The sequence below is a fragment of the Octodon degus genome, unplaced genomic scaffold, assembly GCF_000260255.1.
Source record: "Octodon degus isolate 3935 unplaced genomic scaffold, OctDeg1.0 scaffold00086, whole genome shotgun sequence".
Taxonomy (NCBI): Eukaryota; Metazoa; Chordata; class Mammalia; order Rodentia; family Octodontidae; genus Octodon; species Octodon degus.
In genome coordinates, this window is record NW_004524662.1 from 8,053,558 (window position 1) to 8,067,256 (window position 13,699).

At 35.0% G+C, this 13,699-nt stretch overlaps 1 protein-coding gene across 2 annotated transcripts in view; it reads right to left on the bottom strand.

The window, feature by feature from the left end:
* The window catches only part of Nubpl (nucleotide binding protein like), a 313,256-nt gene that overhangs the window by 25,390 nt on the left and 274,167 nt on the right, over positions 1-13,699 (bottom strand). For both annotated transcript variants that reach the window (XM_004637100.2, XM_023721862.1), the window contains one exon: positions 10,354-10,439. In XM_004637100.2, coding sequence (XP_004637157.1) covers positions 10,354-10,439 — 86 coding nt within the window. The remainder of the gene's footprint in view (positions 1-10,353; positions 10,440-13,699) is intronic.

Below are 13,699 nucleotides of genomic sequence, written 5' to 3' on the forward strand. Positions count from 1 at the left end.
AATAGATTAGTCATTAATCAATAATAGCTGGGGTACAAAAACAAAAAGGCATGAGTTTAGTAGTAAAAAATTTAGAAACTACTACTCTTATTTATCTAAGAGAAATCTTTTATAATCATTGAGATTCTGAACAGTGGAAACCAATGCAATGAAGAACATCAGAATATCCATATTTCAATTTTGTTCATAAAAATTTCTCTCTTAAATAGGCAAGCATTCATATCCACATATTTGTCAAAAAACCTTACATCTTGTGCATACTTTGTATATTGTTAAGCTATTAATGCTTATTGCAGATCTATTGTGTTTATCCTTTGATAGCAGAAACATTGGAAAACAGATGCTGTGCTAGCTTCATTTGCATAATGCCATTGAGATGCAGCTGTAAGCATGCTCATTTTTTAATGCCTCATCAAAGTATAAGCTTCTTTTTTTCTCTTTACCTCATCTAGTCTCACTGAGAGAAAGCAAGCAATACGTGCCTAACTAACATCAGCTTCCACAAATATTTCACATGCTATTTTTATGTTATTCCAATCCATCACTGGCTTTTATTAACTTTTAAAAAATTGACTCTCTTGAAATATCAACATTGTTCTGAATATTGGATTTTTGTGTCTAAATATACTGAATTAAGCAGGTTCAAAAGGCCCCAATTTTAATTTTTTCTTGGCATTTTAAGCCCAGATTGAAGTAAGTAACAAGCAAAATTTTCAGGCTACTATATAATCCAATTTCTCAAGGTTACAATCAGGTTAAATGCTTGCCAGTTGGAACCTGTCAGAAGGATTAAAATCTATGTTTTAAGGAAAAGTGAGGAAGAAAAAATAATGTTAAGGAGAGAATGAATAATAGTAACTGGAATATGTTAGATTCACAAATGCCTTTCAATTTTCCATTAGCTTTGAACTAGTTTTTGGTATACACTTCAAGCATGTATATAGATCTTATAATTTTCAAAAATGAGATAGGAGTTATTTTATTTCTTACAAGGACTCTGACATGGAAAGAACAATGAATGGGGAGGTGTGCATCCACATTCCTCAGAGACCAAGTTAATAGCTGTGAGTCTATGAAGCAACTCAGCTTCTCTACACTTTAAATTCTTAAACTCTGAAATGAGAAATTATAATGTCTTATAATGTCTGTCACTATAAAAGTTATATTCAGTTACAATGTGCTAAGGATATACTAAGTATGAGACAAAGAAGCTCATATAATGATACGTATTACCCTATTTCATGGAAGGGAACACTGACACTAGGTTGTTTGCTTAAGGTCACATAGTAAATTATGAAGGCAAAATTTAAATTACCTACGGCATCAGCTTATTTGAGGAAGTTACCGAACAAAATTATGGACTGCTTTCTTCTGCCATGCTACTCTGTCATGTCACCCTGCCTTAGAGCTAGCTATAAACTGAAATCTCTACATATAGTAAGCTAAAATGAACCTTTCCTCCTTTGACTTGTGGGTTTTGGGTATGTTGTCCCAGCAATACGAAGACAGATCCTTACCTCTTCCACATTGTTAATCCATTAGTTTTCCTTTGGCTTTATTCATCCACTTGAACAATCAGAACTCATGGATGAGCAAATATGAAGAAGACAGTTCTTATGTCCTAAATATCCAGTTTATTCCATTATGTCCACAATACTAACACTCAACTCTGGATTATCCATAGAAGGTGCAATTAAGGATGTGGGCTTTAGGAGTCGGTGTTATAGCTCAGGGAACAGTGCTTGCCTAGCATGCACAAGGGCCTGGTTTGATCCTCACTACTGGAAAAAAAAAAAAAAAAAAAGTGGGCTGTTGAAAGAAGCAGACTTCTTAGGATATAAGACCAGAAGATGCGTTCCCTAAATAAATAAGTAGCTTTACACAAGTTTATCATCTACAAAATGGGGAAAATAAGGTTCTCTACTTCACAGGGTGAATGAGTCTGATTCATGTAAGTCAGAGTATTCTAGTTTGCAGTGCACATGATCTTTGAGGAGCTCCTGTGGAAAGACACAAGATGAGCACATATTTTTAGTTTCTCAGATATAATTGTGGCAGAGATGCCGAATACTATGAAGTCTTATAAATATTATCTCTGAAAAAAATCATTTTTCTAAAAATAGTAAAATTACCCAATTGTAAAGAAGAAACCCATATGTGATATGTCATATATAACCACTCATGTACTCCTCAAAAAGTAAATAGCACCCTGCAAGGCCTCTAAAGAAAATACTGAAAGATTTTGTACATCTGTATTAGTCTGTTTTCCACTGATATAACAAAATATCTGAGGTGGGCTAACATAAAAAAGAGGTTTATTTAGTTCACACTTAAAGAGCATAGCACCAGGAGCAACCCAAGCCTGATTAAGACCTCATGGTGCATGGCAAGAACTGGTGGGAGAGGGACAGAACACTTTGCCAAGCTAAAAGGCAGAGACTGATTTAAGGTTCTAGTTCGCTCTCATAATTCACTCTTATGAGGGCTCAGGGCTCCCAGACCCCTTCCAGGAGCATCCCTCCAAAGACCCAAGGACCTCCTACCAGGCTGTACCTCTCAAATAATCCACCACTACACTGAGGACCAAGCATCCAACACATGGACCTTTGGAGGACAAAACAACATCTAAACCATATAAACATCAAATGTAAAAAATTTCCCAGAGAACCAAGTGAGACTATATGATGATCAGAACAAAAAATATGCTTAAGGATGAAAAAGAGAATAAATGTATCACCTGTCTTCATTTTCAAGTAAGACTGCCTATTTCTAAATTGCTTTTTAGTGTGGGTAGGCCAGAGAATTAGGTAAAATAGGCAGAATAAATGCTGAAAAGGCTCAGTGATCAGCATCAAAATCACAGAAATTCTAAAGGAATTCAGAGATGAAGATGTGGAGCATTTGGTTAAAAAATTATATACTGCCATAAACAATTACTTTGCCAGAGAAATAATAAACCACAGTTTATTATTTTATTATTACTCTACTGAGCCATCTCCCCGGCCCCCTAAACCACAGATCTGATCCTCACTTCCAAGGTATTCCATGTAGCAACTTGGAGGATATTTAGTAACACAACATATCAAGAAAACATTGATAGAAATCACATACTTGAAGCTCTAAGATAATATTATTTTTGTAAGGAATATAACTAGTCTTTAAAAGAGATGAGTTGAAGGCTTGGGGGATGGCTCAGTAGGGCCAGGGAGATGGCTCAGTAGAGTAAGTGCTTCTCTGGCAAACACGAGGGCCTGAGTTCAATCCCCAGTTCCGCAAAAAAAAAAAGTTGCATGTAGTGACACATGCCTATAATCTCAGCACTTTGGAGGCTGAGGCAGGAAGATTATTGTGAGTTCAAGGCTAGCCTCAACTATATTATAAGAAGACTCTCAAAAAATAAAACAAAATAAAATAGATGAAATATAATCATTAACCTTTATAATTACTAAAAAGTTCCATAGTTGCATTTTTCTTTCTTTTTCAGCAGAAAAAGTAAACATAATTTTTTTTTTTAATTTTAGGGAAGGGTCTACAGGGTGTTCAGGGTATCACTACTAGATCTTACTCATAGTGATTCTCCTCTTTACAGCCTCCCAAGTGCTGGGATTACAGGTATGTGCCACCATGCCCACTCTCAATTGCCATCTCAGCGCACCCCGGGGGCAGGCCCGGCATGGCAGGCCCAGGGATCTAAACCCTGGCCCCTGTGCCTGCTTGCAGGCGCTTTAATCTGCTGAGCTATTTGGCCAGCCCAGAAAAAAAAAATAAAAATTTCTCTCCAGTAAGACAAATAATTATTTGCAAGGCTGAAATAGTTACAGAATTTTCAGAATTATTTATTTGGAAATGACAAAGTTCAGCAACCAGGACTAGGCTTTATGCCATATCTTTGTTGCAGAACAAGGATCCATGACTACAGACCAAATCTCTTTATTTCTAGTGTGTCATCTTGAGTGGAAAGCCAGCTCTTGCTAGGTTTATTAATGGCAACATAACTCTTAAAAATTCCACTGAATTCTGTCTCTTTGATTTGAAACTCTCTACCCAGTGCAATCAATTGCCAAGCTTGTCAATTCTTCCTTCTAAATATCAGGTATGTTCAATATTCCCTTCTATGTTCACTGACATTATTCTAAATCAGACGTTTTCACTGCCCATTACCTATACTAATTTTTCCAACGTTGTTTCATTTTGAGACAAGGTCTTCCTATGTAATTCAGCCTTGCCTCGAACTCACAGAAATCCTCTTAACTCAGTCTCCCAAGTACTGAGACTATAGGCATGTGCCATCATACCTGGCTTAGTGGTTTCAATTTTTTAGACTAATTTCCTGGTAAGAGAAAATTTTATATCTTGATCAATATAAATATACATACATGAATGTTCATAACTAATACAAAATCTTTATCAAATAAGGCTTTCTCTTCCTAAGAGTAATTTACCCTGATATCATATTGATTCTGAATAACTCTATCTTTTTGGTACTGGGAATCAAACTCAGGACCTGGTACTTGCAAGGCAGGCAGAGTTTCAGTGAGCTGTATCCCTGGCAGAGTATGAATAACTCTGACCAGAGCAAACACTTTCTAATTCCCCCATACTCTCCTGGCAACTGTCCATTCTATTTGCCTTCATTGGATTTTAAAGTTAAAAGTTCCATTCTAATTATGTTTACTTCCTAGTCACATTTTTTATGGATTCTCCTTTTCAGAAGAAAGTCCATATTCCTTGGCCTGCCAGACATATTTCCTCAAGTACAGATGTAGTGAACAGTCCTGAACACAATCTGTGTTTTCTCAATTCTTTTCTGATTGATTTCCCACTCTCTCTAGTCCCTAGTTCTACCTAGCAAAATCCTACTCCATTCATTCACTCAGCAAGTATTTAGTGAGCAGCTAATGTTCTAGGCAGTGAAAGAGGCAGGTGATCTCTATACTTGCAGCATGATAACTGTAAATGGAAAAGAACCGACAACTATGACAGTTGTAAAAGGAAAAACACAATGTGAATGGGTATAAGACAGGAAAGGCTCATCAAGTTAAGAGCATTAGCTCTAGTATCCCTGAGGAAAAGTTCTTTAAGCACCAAGAGAAAAAAAGGATTTTCCAGGTGTAAAATGAGAATAAGATGATCTCAGGTAGAAAAACAGCACAGGATTTTTAGGAAAGAGTATTTAGAAAAGTCTAAGAAATGCAAGGTCAATTTGGTTATGGCTGAGAAAATATGAGTGAACAGATCGTGAACGTGGGGGAAATGGAACAGTACATCACAGATGGTGTTACATTCTAGATCAAAGTATTTATCACACCTGTAAGGGTGTTTTTGACATTTTTTTTGGCATCCAGTAACATGATCTTCTACAAAGGCTGATAGCAAAACCTGCCATGAAGTGAGTCAAAGTAGCTAAGTGTATAAGTAGTTCACAGAAAGCATTATTAGCTTTTGCTGGTGTTGGGGAAAGCTTCCTAGAGGAAGAAATGCCTGAGCAGAAATCTAATACAAGAACGGTCTCCAGAAAAAGTCTGAAGTGACCTTCCCCACACTGACAGTAACTTAGCAGGCAAAGGACCAGCATCTAAAATTACAGGAGCAGGAAAAAAATTAAAAAATCAGGGTTCTTCCATGAAGTTATCCTAATTGTACAGAGGAGAAAGTATTTTTGGTCTCCTCAGAACTTACAGAAAATATTTGAACAAAGAAGCTTCATCTTTTTAAAAAAATTATAGAAAGCACTTATTGAAAGCACTCATTTATCAGTAAATATATATTTGTGGGATACATAATTTTGTGGAGTTAAAGCTAAGTGATCACTTATATGATAAAGGAATAGACAGGAAATATACACATTAAGGTATTTCAGGATCCAAAAAAAATTACCAAAGAAGCAAGGGCTGAATAGTGAAACTCCAGTGACACAAGAGCTCAATGATTAAGGCAGGGCTCCAAACCAAGATTCGGGGGATTTAAAGGAGGTAATAGAAAAGAGTGAGATGACACAGCATACCACCCACTCATTATTAAAAGTAGATTTTTTTTTTTATTTTAAAGAGAAAAAAAAACAAGGACAAAGACAAAAAGGAAGCAACATAAAATAAAAATGGCATGATGTTTCAAAACACCGTAGGAATAAAAAATTAACAATGGTTGGTATACTATACATTTGTATCATCAAATTTGTTGCTCAGATTACTAGACACAGGCATACAAACACTTGAACTTAACTCTTCCTTTCAATAAGACATTAGAAATAACATACATTTAAAAAAAAGCTGAAATGTATTCAACAGTGATCGTTATATTGCACATTGCTGTCTTCAATGTAGTTGCTCAGATTACAGATATTAGCGTATAAAATTGGTCAAAGTAAACATTTTTAGTATTAACTGCTACCTTCAAAAAACTGACAAACGCACTGAGATGGCAATTGAGACTGGGTGTGGTGATATGCACCTGTAATCCCAGCTCTTGGGAGGCTGTAAGAAGGCAGATCACTATGAGTCCAATCTAGTAGTGAGACCCTGAACACCCTATACACCCTTCCCTACACTATATTAAAAAAAAAAAAACTGACAGAAATTACTAACACAATCATTTTAGCATTCCTATGTTTATACTTACATGATTTTTGTCCCCTTCCTTTTTTACCTGTCTCTTCTCCTTTCTCTTATCTCAATTATTTATTTCCTTTTTTTAATGTATGTAGGACAGGGTCTGGCTACAGGGTCTCACTACACAGATCAGACTCATAGCAATCATCCTGTTTTCAACCTCCCAAGTGCTGGGATCACAGGCACGTACCACCATGCCATCTTAATTGTCACACCCCAGGGGCGGGGCTAGCACAGCAGGCTGTGGATCGAACCCCGGTCGCTGCGCCTGCCTAAGCAGGTGCTTTAATCTGCTGAACTATCTGGCGGACTCCTCAATTATTTATTTCTTATGTTCTGTTTATTTCCACTTTTTAAAAAACTGTATCTATGCTGTATCTATTTTCTTTACTATATCTACTGTACCTTTCAGATTTTATTTACTCTTTTAGGTTCTTACACTAGGGAGACAATATGATGTTCACATATATGGATCTGATTTATTTCATTTATGAGTGTAGCCTCTAGTCGCATCCATTTACCTATAAAAGTCTCAAGTTTATCTTTCTTTATAGCTGAGTAATACTCCCTTGTATAAAAGTACCACATCATTTTAATCATTCATCAGTTGATGGACATTTGGGTTATTTCCAAGATTTAGCTATGATAAATTGTGCTACTATAAACATGGGTGCACATGTATCACTGTGATATGATGTTTTTTAGTTCTTTTGGAAAAATACCTAGAAAGGGAATATCTGGATTGAATGGGACTTCTAAACTTAGTTTTTTGAGAAGTCTCCAAACTGACTTCCATAGTGGTTGTACCACTCTACGCTCCCACCAACAGTGGAGAAGGGTTGCTTCTTCCCCAAAGCCCCTCCAGCATTTGTTATTAGTTGATTTCTTTATGAAAGCCATTCTTCCTAGAGTAGGATGGTATCTCAGTGTCATTTTAATTTGCATTTCTTGAATGATCGGTGTGCTGTGGAACACTTCTTCATGTATTTGTTTGCTATCTGTATTTAAAAGTGTTTAAAGGGGCCAGGGAGATGGCTCAGTGGAATAAGTGCTTCCCTGGCAAGTGTAAGGGCCTGAGTTCAATCCCTAGTTCCACAAAAATAAATAAATAAATAAAATAAAAATAAAAGTGTTTAAAAAGTAAACTTTTATTATTAAAAAAATTCTACCAACTACCTATAAGGTTATTATTTCAGAGAATAGAGAATTTCATAGTTCATCTCTTCCTTTCCCTATCTATACTTAGAATTTTAAGAAATCATTTAAATTAACTTCAAAATGTTCCTGTAGATGTTACTAAACTCTGCCCATACCAATGAATGCCAAACATGTCACTGTTTCCATAGTAACTAATGCACTTTAAAAGGGGGGGGGGATAGAGGAAAAAGGCTTAAAAACCAGGAGGGAAAATGGAATAAAGTGAAATAAACAAAGCAAAACATCTTTGCATTTATGGAACACTTACTAATTTCAAACATTTTATTATTATTTAGATTCAGAGGCCTTTAAGAGACAGAGAGATCGCAGAAGTCATCAAATCTACTTCCCACTTACAACTGAAACTCCCCTTTCAATGTAGCTTTACCACAGTGTCAAACTGCATACAGAGCTCATGGCTAGGAAGTGCTCAGTCATTTACTCACAAACTTCATCAAGTACATATGTAGCTGGGAAGGCAAATAATTTTTAAAAGGCAAAAAAAAAAAAAAAAAGAGGGGAGGGCACTATCCTCAAGATACAAGAACAAAAGAAAAATCTGTCAGAATAGTAAGAGCTCATCTGACTCTTAATTAAAGGGTTGCAGGTTAAGCAAAAATAACATCTGAACTAAAATGTACACAGGATGAATTGGGCAGCTATCATCATCAGACTCTCAAATAACGAAGTGTAGTAGTGTAGTAGAGCCTGACTCTGTTGCTACCTGAAATAGCAACTTTAGCTGAAATGGCCTGTTGGCATACAAAATAATAATAATAATAATAATAATAACATTATTATTATTATAAATAGGGGAATAAAATAAGAACAAGTTATAACTTCTTTTAAAAAAAATTTTCCCTTAAAGGTTTTATGGTGTTTTAGAGTTTTAGACATATGCCTCCATTTTTACCTTACAGAATGGAGAGTTAAGTATTCTCTTACATGCAGACAGAATGGCTACTATCCTGACCTTGAAGTGTTCTTAACAGATCAGCTCTGTTATATAATTTCTAACAGAAAGAAGAATTTACATTTACTTGTTAACTCAGTGTCATAATTTCTGGTAGATAGCCCTCTCTTTAATAAATCTTTTGCTATAGCAAGACCTTGTCTCAAAAAAAGAATCTTTTGCTGATTTATATTTTAAAATCTCATATAATAAGAAACACAATTAGGTTATCTGGGTAGGCATCACATGTATCTTAGAGAATATAATATGAAGTCACAATAGTTAAACTAGGTACTTCAGACAGAAAGTTTTGTGTCTGAGGTGGCCTTCTGGTTACAGTGCTTTAAAGTTTTTCCAAGCTAAAATATATATATATTCTATATTTTATATATTTTATATATATATATATATCTATCTATCTATCTCATAGGTCTTAAACTACTTACTAATCACAATTTCAACCCTACTACTGAATGAGCCCTTCACCTTTTTCCTCTTCCTTTTGCATCTCCCCTGCCAACTAAGAACCTAAAGCATGCCAGACAAGAACTTATCTTTGAGCTCTATCCTTAGCTGTGAATTTTTTCTTATCAAAACAACTAAACTGTAATTAAACAGTTTTTGGTGGAGAAGCTGAAGGAAAATTATGAGACCCTTGAAGCTAGTCCATAGGTTGAAGTTTAGGAAGCACTGGCCTATAAATTCTAAAATCTATCCTTGAAATCATCAAGGCCAATAGAGAGAGCTACATATACAGAAGGCTCACGTTGATCTTATACTGAAATGTTTGTTCTAATTGTCCTTTGTCATAATTCCCCTTGTATATGTTAAGGCACACAAGAAGGAAACACCTTCTGTGTTCTGTAAAAGTGATGAGAGTGTGCCCAATACACACACACACACACACACACACACACACACACACAGACTTTCTTCTTTTCTGAGAATATTGCAAAGATATGACTCTGCTTTCAGCTCTCTTTCTCTTGATGTCTAGCTCTTCTTTACCTTGTGGAAATGGATAATGCTTTAGAGGTACAATGTTTCTCTTTCTTTGGATGCTAGAAAATTTATGGCATACCATTAGCATTATTTAACTTCCTTAAAGACATGTAATTTGTTGACTGACTTTACTTATAACATTATCTGGTTTTAATTATTCTTTGACTACTTTTAAAATATTTTACTTTGTTTTATTTTGTCATATGGTGCAGAGAATGCTGCAATACCTTTTCAAAAAAGCTGGCTATCAGTGGGTTAATAAATGAGAGGATAAAAGAAAAAAAATATTTTTTCATCTCCTTTTGCATAAGTGATCTATTCAATTATATATCTACCTAAATAATTTCCCAAAAAACCTTTTTGGTCAGAGATGGTTAAAAGTGTTTGAAAGAGGATGGACTTCTTAAAATGCATACCTGAAGGCTGTTTCAGAACTCTTTTGCATTAATATGTAGACATGTTTCTACTTCAAAGTATGTCTTTTACCATAAAGATGAACAAGGAATTTCATGAAGATTTCAGCATAGGATTAAATAACTTGCTTCTTCACTTAGAAGAGTTTCATATTTTTCAGTGTTGAAACTAGATACTTACAGGCACGTGGACTTTGCGAAACATTTCAGCACCCTTATACGCATCCATTAGTGCAATGTCCTGGGGTGTGGAGACAATCACAGCACCTGACCAAAAGAGAAACAAAATAATTCTATCTTTAAGTTCTTTATGGAGAGAGTGCTTCTGATATTATTTTGTTTACATGCTCAAATAGTCTACCATATTAACTTAGCAATTCATATAAAATTTATATAAATGAGTAAAAAAGAATAAGCAAATGTTTGGTTTGGCCTACTTTTGGCCCCTCATTTCTAAAACAATTAGTTCATCCAATGATTCAAGATCACATTTGGATAAGAGGACTATGTTGGCACACAGTCAGACTTTAACCTTCAAGAAGTTGACAGTTTACTCAGGAAATCAAAATACACGGATTTTAACACAAAGTGCTAAGTAATACGATAGAGGTATACACAGGAAAGAGAGCTACCTGGGAGAGATGATAGTGAACTATGACAACTGGGATGGAGAAGCAAAAGATAAGGAGAAACAATAGGGAAGAGTTTCTAGAAATAATACCTCAACTGTACCCTAAAAGACTTTATTGTAGAAGCTTACATTGTGTAGACAGCTTGGTGGGCATTACATTGAAGGATGTGGCAAAAATTCAGACAAAAGAGTTGTAGCCTGAACTAAGGCAACACTGAAGTGATGGCGATGGCACATTCCTAGATCTCATCATCAGCTACAGAAATGCAGAGTTTGGAAGAAAGCGCAATGCTACTTTTCTTTACGTGGTACCAACAAAGGCCTATTTATGAATGGCAGAGCCAATGAATTTCTTAAAAAAAGTTTATGATTTCTTCTTGATAACAATCTAAAACAATAAAGAACATGAATATATTGTAGATCACATGGCTGATCATCACTTTATAAGAAAAAACACAATGCCATGACATTTCAGAGCTCCAAACCATTAAATTGGTATCAAGTGGCAGTCTTTCTCACAACTAATAGAAACAGAAAGAATTAACAAGAAGTAACAGATTAGACCACATGAAGGTCAAATGACACTGCAAAGTATTAACTGTATGTGGAGGTATTTTGGAGAAGTTAGAATAGAGAAAAGTGGTCAGAAAACTAAGTTATCACAAAGCACATGGTAGTACAAGCATGCCCAAATCAAACAAAAATCCCATGCAAGAGCAAGCTACAAATTCTTCTTGCAATTGGAATTTGCATTCAGCAAAAAGTTTTTTCTTTATATTAACTTTGTAAGTTTTGCTTCCATTTGTCTTATTTGATTAGTTTTAAAAATTAAAATAGCTATAAGTTTAATGAATTTGTATATATATTTAGTTAAGGAACTTTCTAATAAAAATAAATCAATATGGGATTGGAGGAGAAAATTACTTTTTAGGAGGAAAATCTATATTCATTGCTCAAGTTTGAGATACATCAGCTTTAGAATTCAAACATAAAAGGATTCAGTTTCTTCATTTACAAAATGGCACAGTAATACTTAGATCACAAATGATTTAAATGATGCCTTGCATTAAATGGTAGCTGTTGTTAACATCATTAGCATTACTATATTTATTGTGACTAATAAATAACTTAGAAGTTGCTTTCCTACATGTCATCAAGCAGTTCATCCTACTTTACAAATTATGCCATGGATGGCTACATTCTATTATGATTTACTCTGCCTAAGAACCAAAATTTAGTCAACAGCTCTTTCCTCTCTCTTAAAGACTGATAGGTTCCACATCTCTGTAAGAAATATACTCTACGCATGCAACATATTTTCACATTTTTCTATCTTCTAGGTTCTTCTATCAACCTGCTTAATTATGTCCAACTAATTTGAAAGGATCTGACTCAGATCTAATTCATTCTAGCCATGTGACTAACTAACCTTGGGCAAAGAACTCCAAATCTCTCTGGGTCTCTGTTTCCTTAGGTGTGGATACATTAGATAGCTCCAACCTCTCCTCTATCTCTCCTTACATGATTCAGGATTCCTTTATAACCACAAATATTTCAAACACTATCACTACTAAATCTGACCATCCCCATAATCTCATGCAAGTAAATGTAAAATGTCTCTTCCTCAAAGAAATACTATTTCTCAATCTCAAAGCCATTCTCTTCAGATATACATGGGGAACTTCCCCGGCTAATTTCTCCAAATATTTTTAACTATATACTGCTACATATGAGACACTCTATTCATTGGCAATAAAAAGTAATCTTAGCTTTCAAATGACAGAAACATATTATTGCTTTAAATATTGTTGTTAATTATCTCTATCATTATGACACAACACAGCTTCATGGGTGTTACAATAATTTGTATGTAAATAGTATTCTTTCCCTTTTTTTGAAAGCTTAATCTGATGGCTTTGACAAGACAAAATCTTTAGGAATTGGGGTCTAGTAAGGTGAGGATGATTAGGTCCCTAGCTGCTACCCTCAGGAAGGGTTAGGTAGTTCTTGTGGGACCACAGTTAGTCCCTACAAAAGTTGTTATAAAAGAGAAGCCAGATGTGGTGGCACATGCCTGTCCTCCCAGTACTCAGGAGGCTGGGGCAGCAGTATCTCTGTGAGTTTGAGGCCAAACTGGGCCACATAGTGAGTCCAAGGCCAGCCTGACTAAGTTTTTGACTTCCTGTTTCATCATGTAGTCCCTTCTTCTTGCCCACATTTACACCATGTCATTTTATTTACAATGTGACACTTACCAGAAGTCAAATGGACAAAGCTCCATAATCCCAGGTTTTTACCCTTCAAAGCATGAGTTAAATACTCTTTTCTTTGTAAAACACCCCACCTTGGGTATTTTGTTACAGTAACAGAAACAAATATAATGGGTAGTTGTATTTATATTTATATTTTTACCAAGCAAAACTAATGGCACAATACCTTTAGCAAATTAGACACTTAATGAAAGGTAAGCGATTAAGTAATTTTCCTATATTTTCTGAATCATATATCCTAGTTTACTGCAACATTAACTTTTAATTGGTAACTCCTTAAACGAGGAGTCAAGAACTCTAAACTCTGGTTTTGTTTACTATGTTAATGTACTGTAAAACTGAATAATTTACTAATCTCAATACATCTCAACTAACTCCTGTATAAGATAAACCTACTTAAATAGCTGTTCCATTAAAAAATAATTTAAAAGTGTTATAAAAATGTTTAGTGTCATTATTTTGATAGCTCTAAGGTCCAAGATAGAACTAAAATGACTTTTTTTGTACTTTACTCTAATACAGTATCACAAATCAATATCCATTCCATCTGAATTTCTTCATAGAATTATCTTAATAGCGGGCTGGAGAGATGGCTCAGTGGTCTAAAGCACCTACTTAGAACAAGC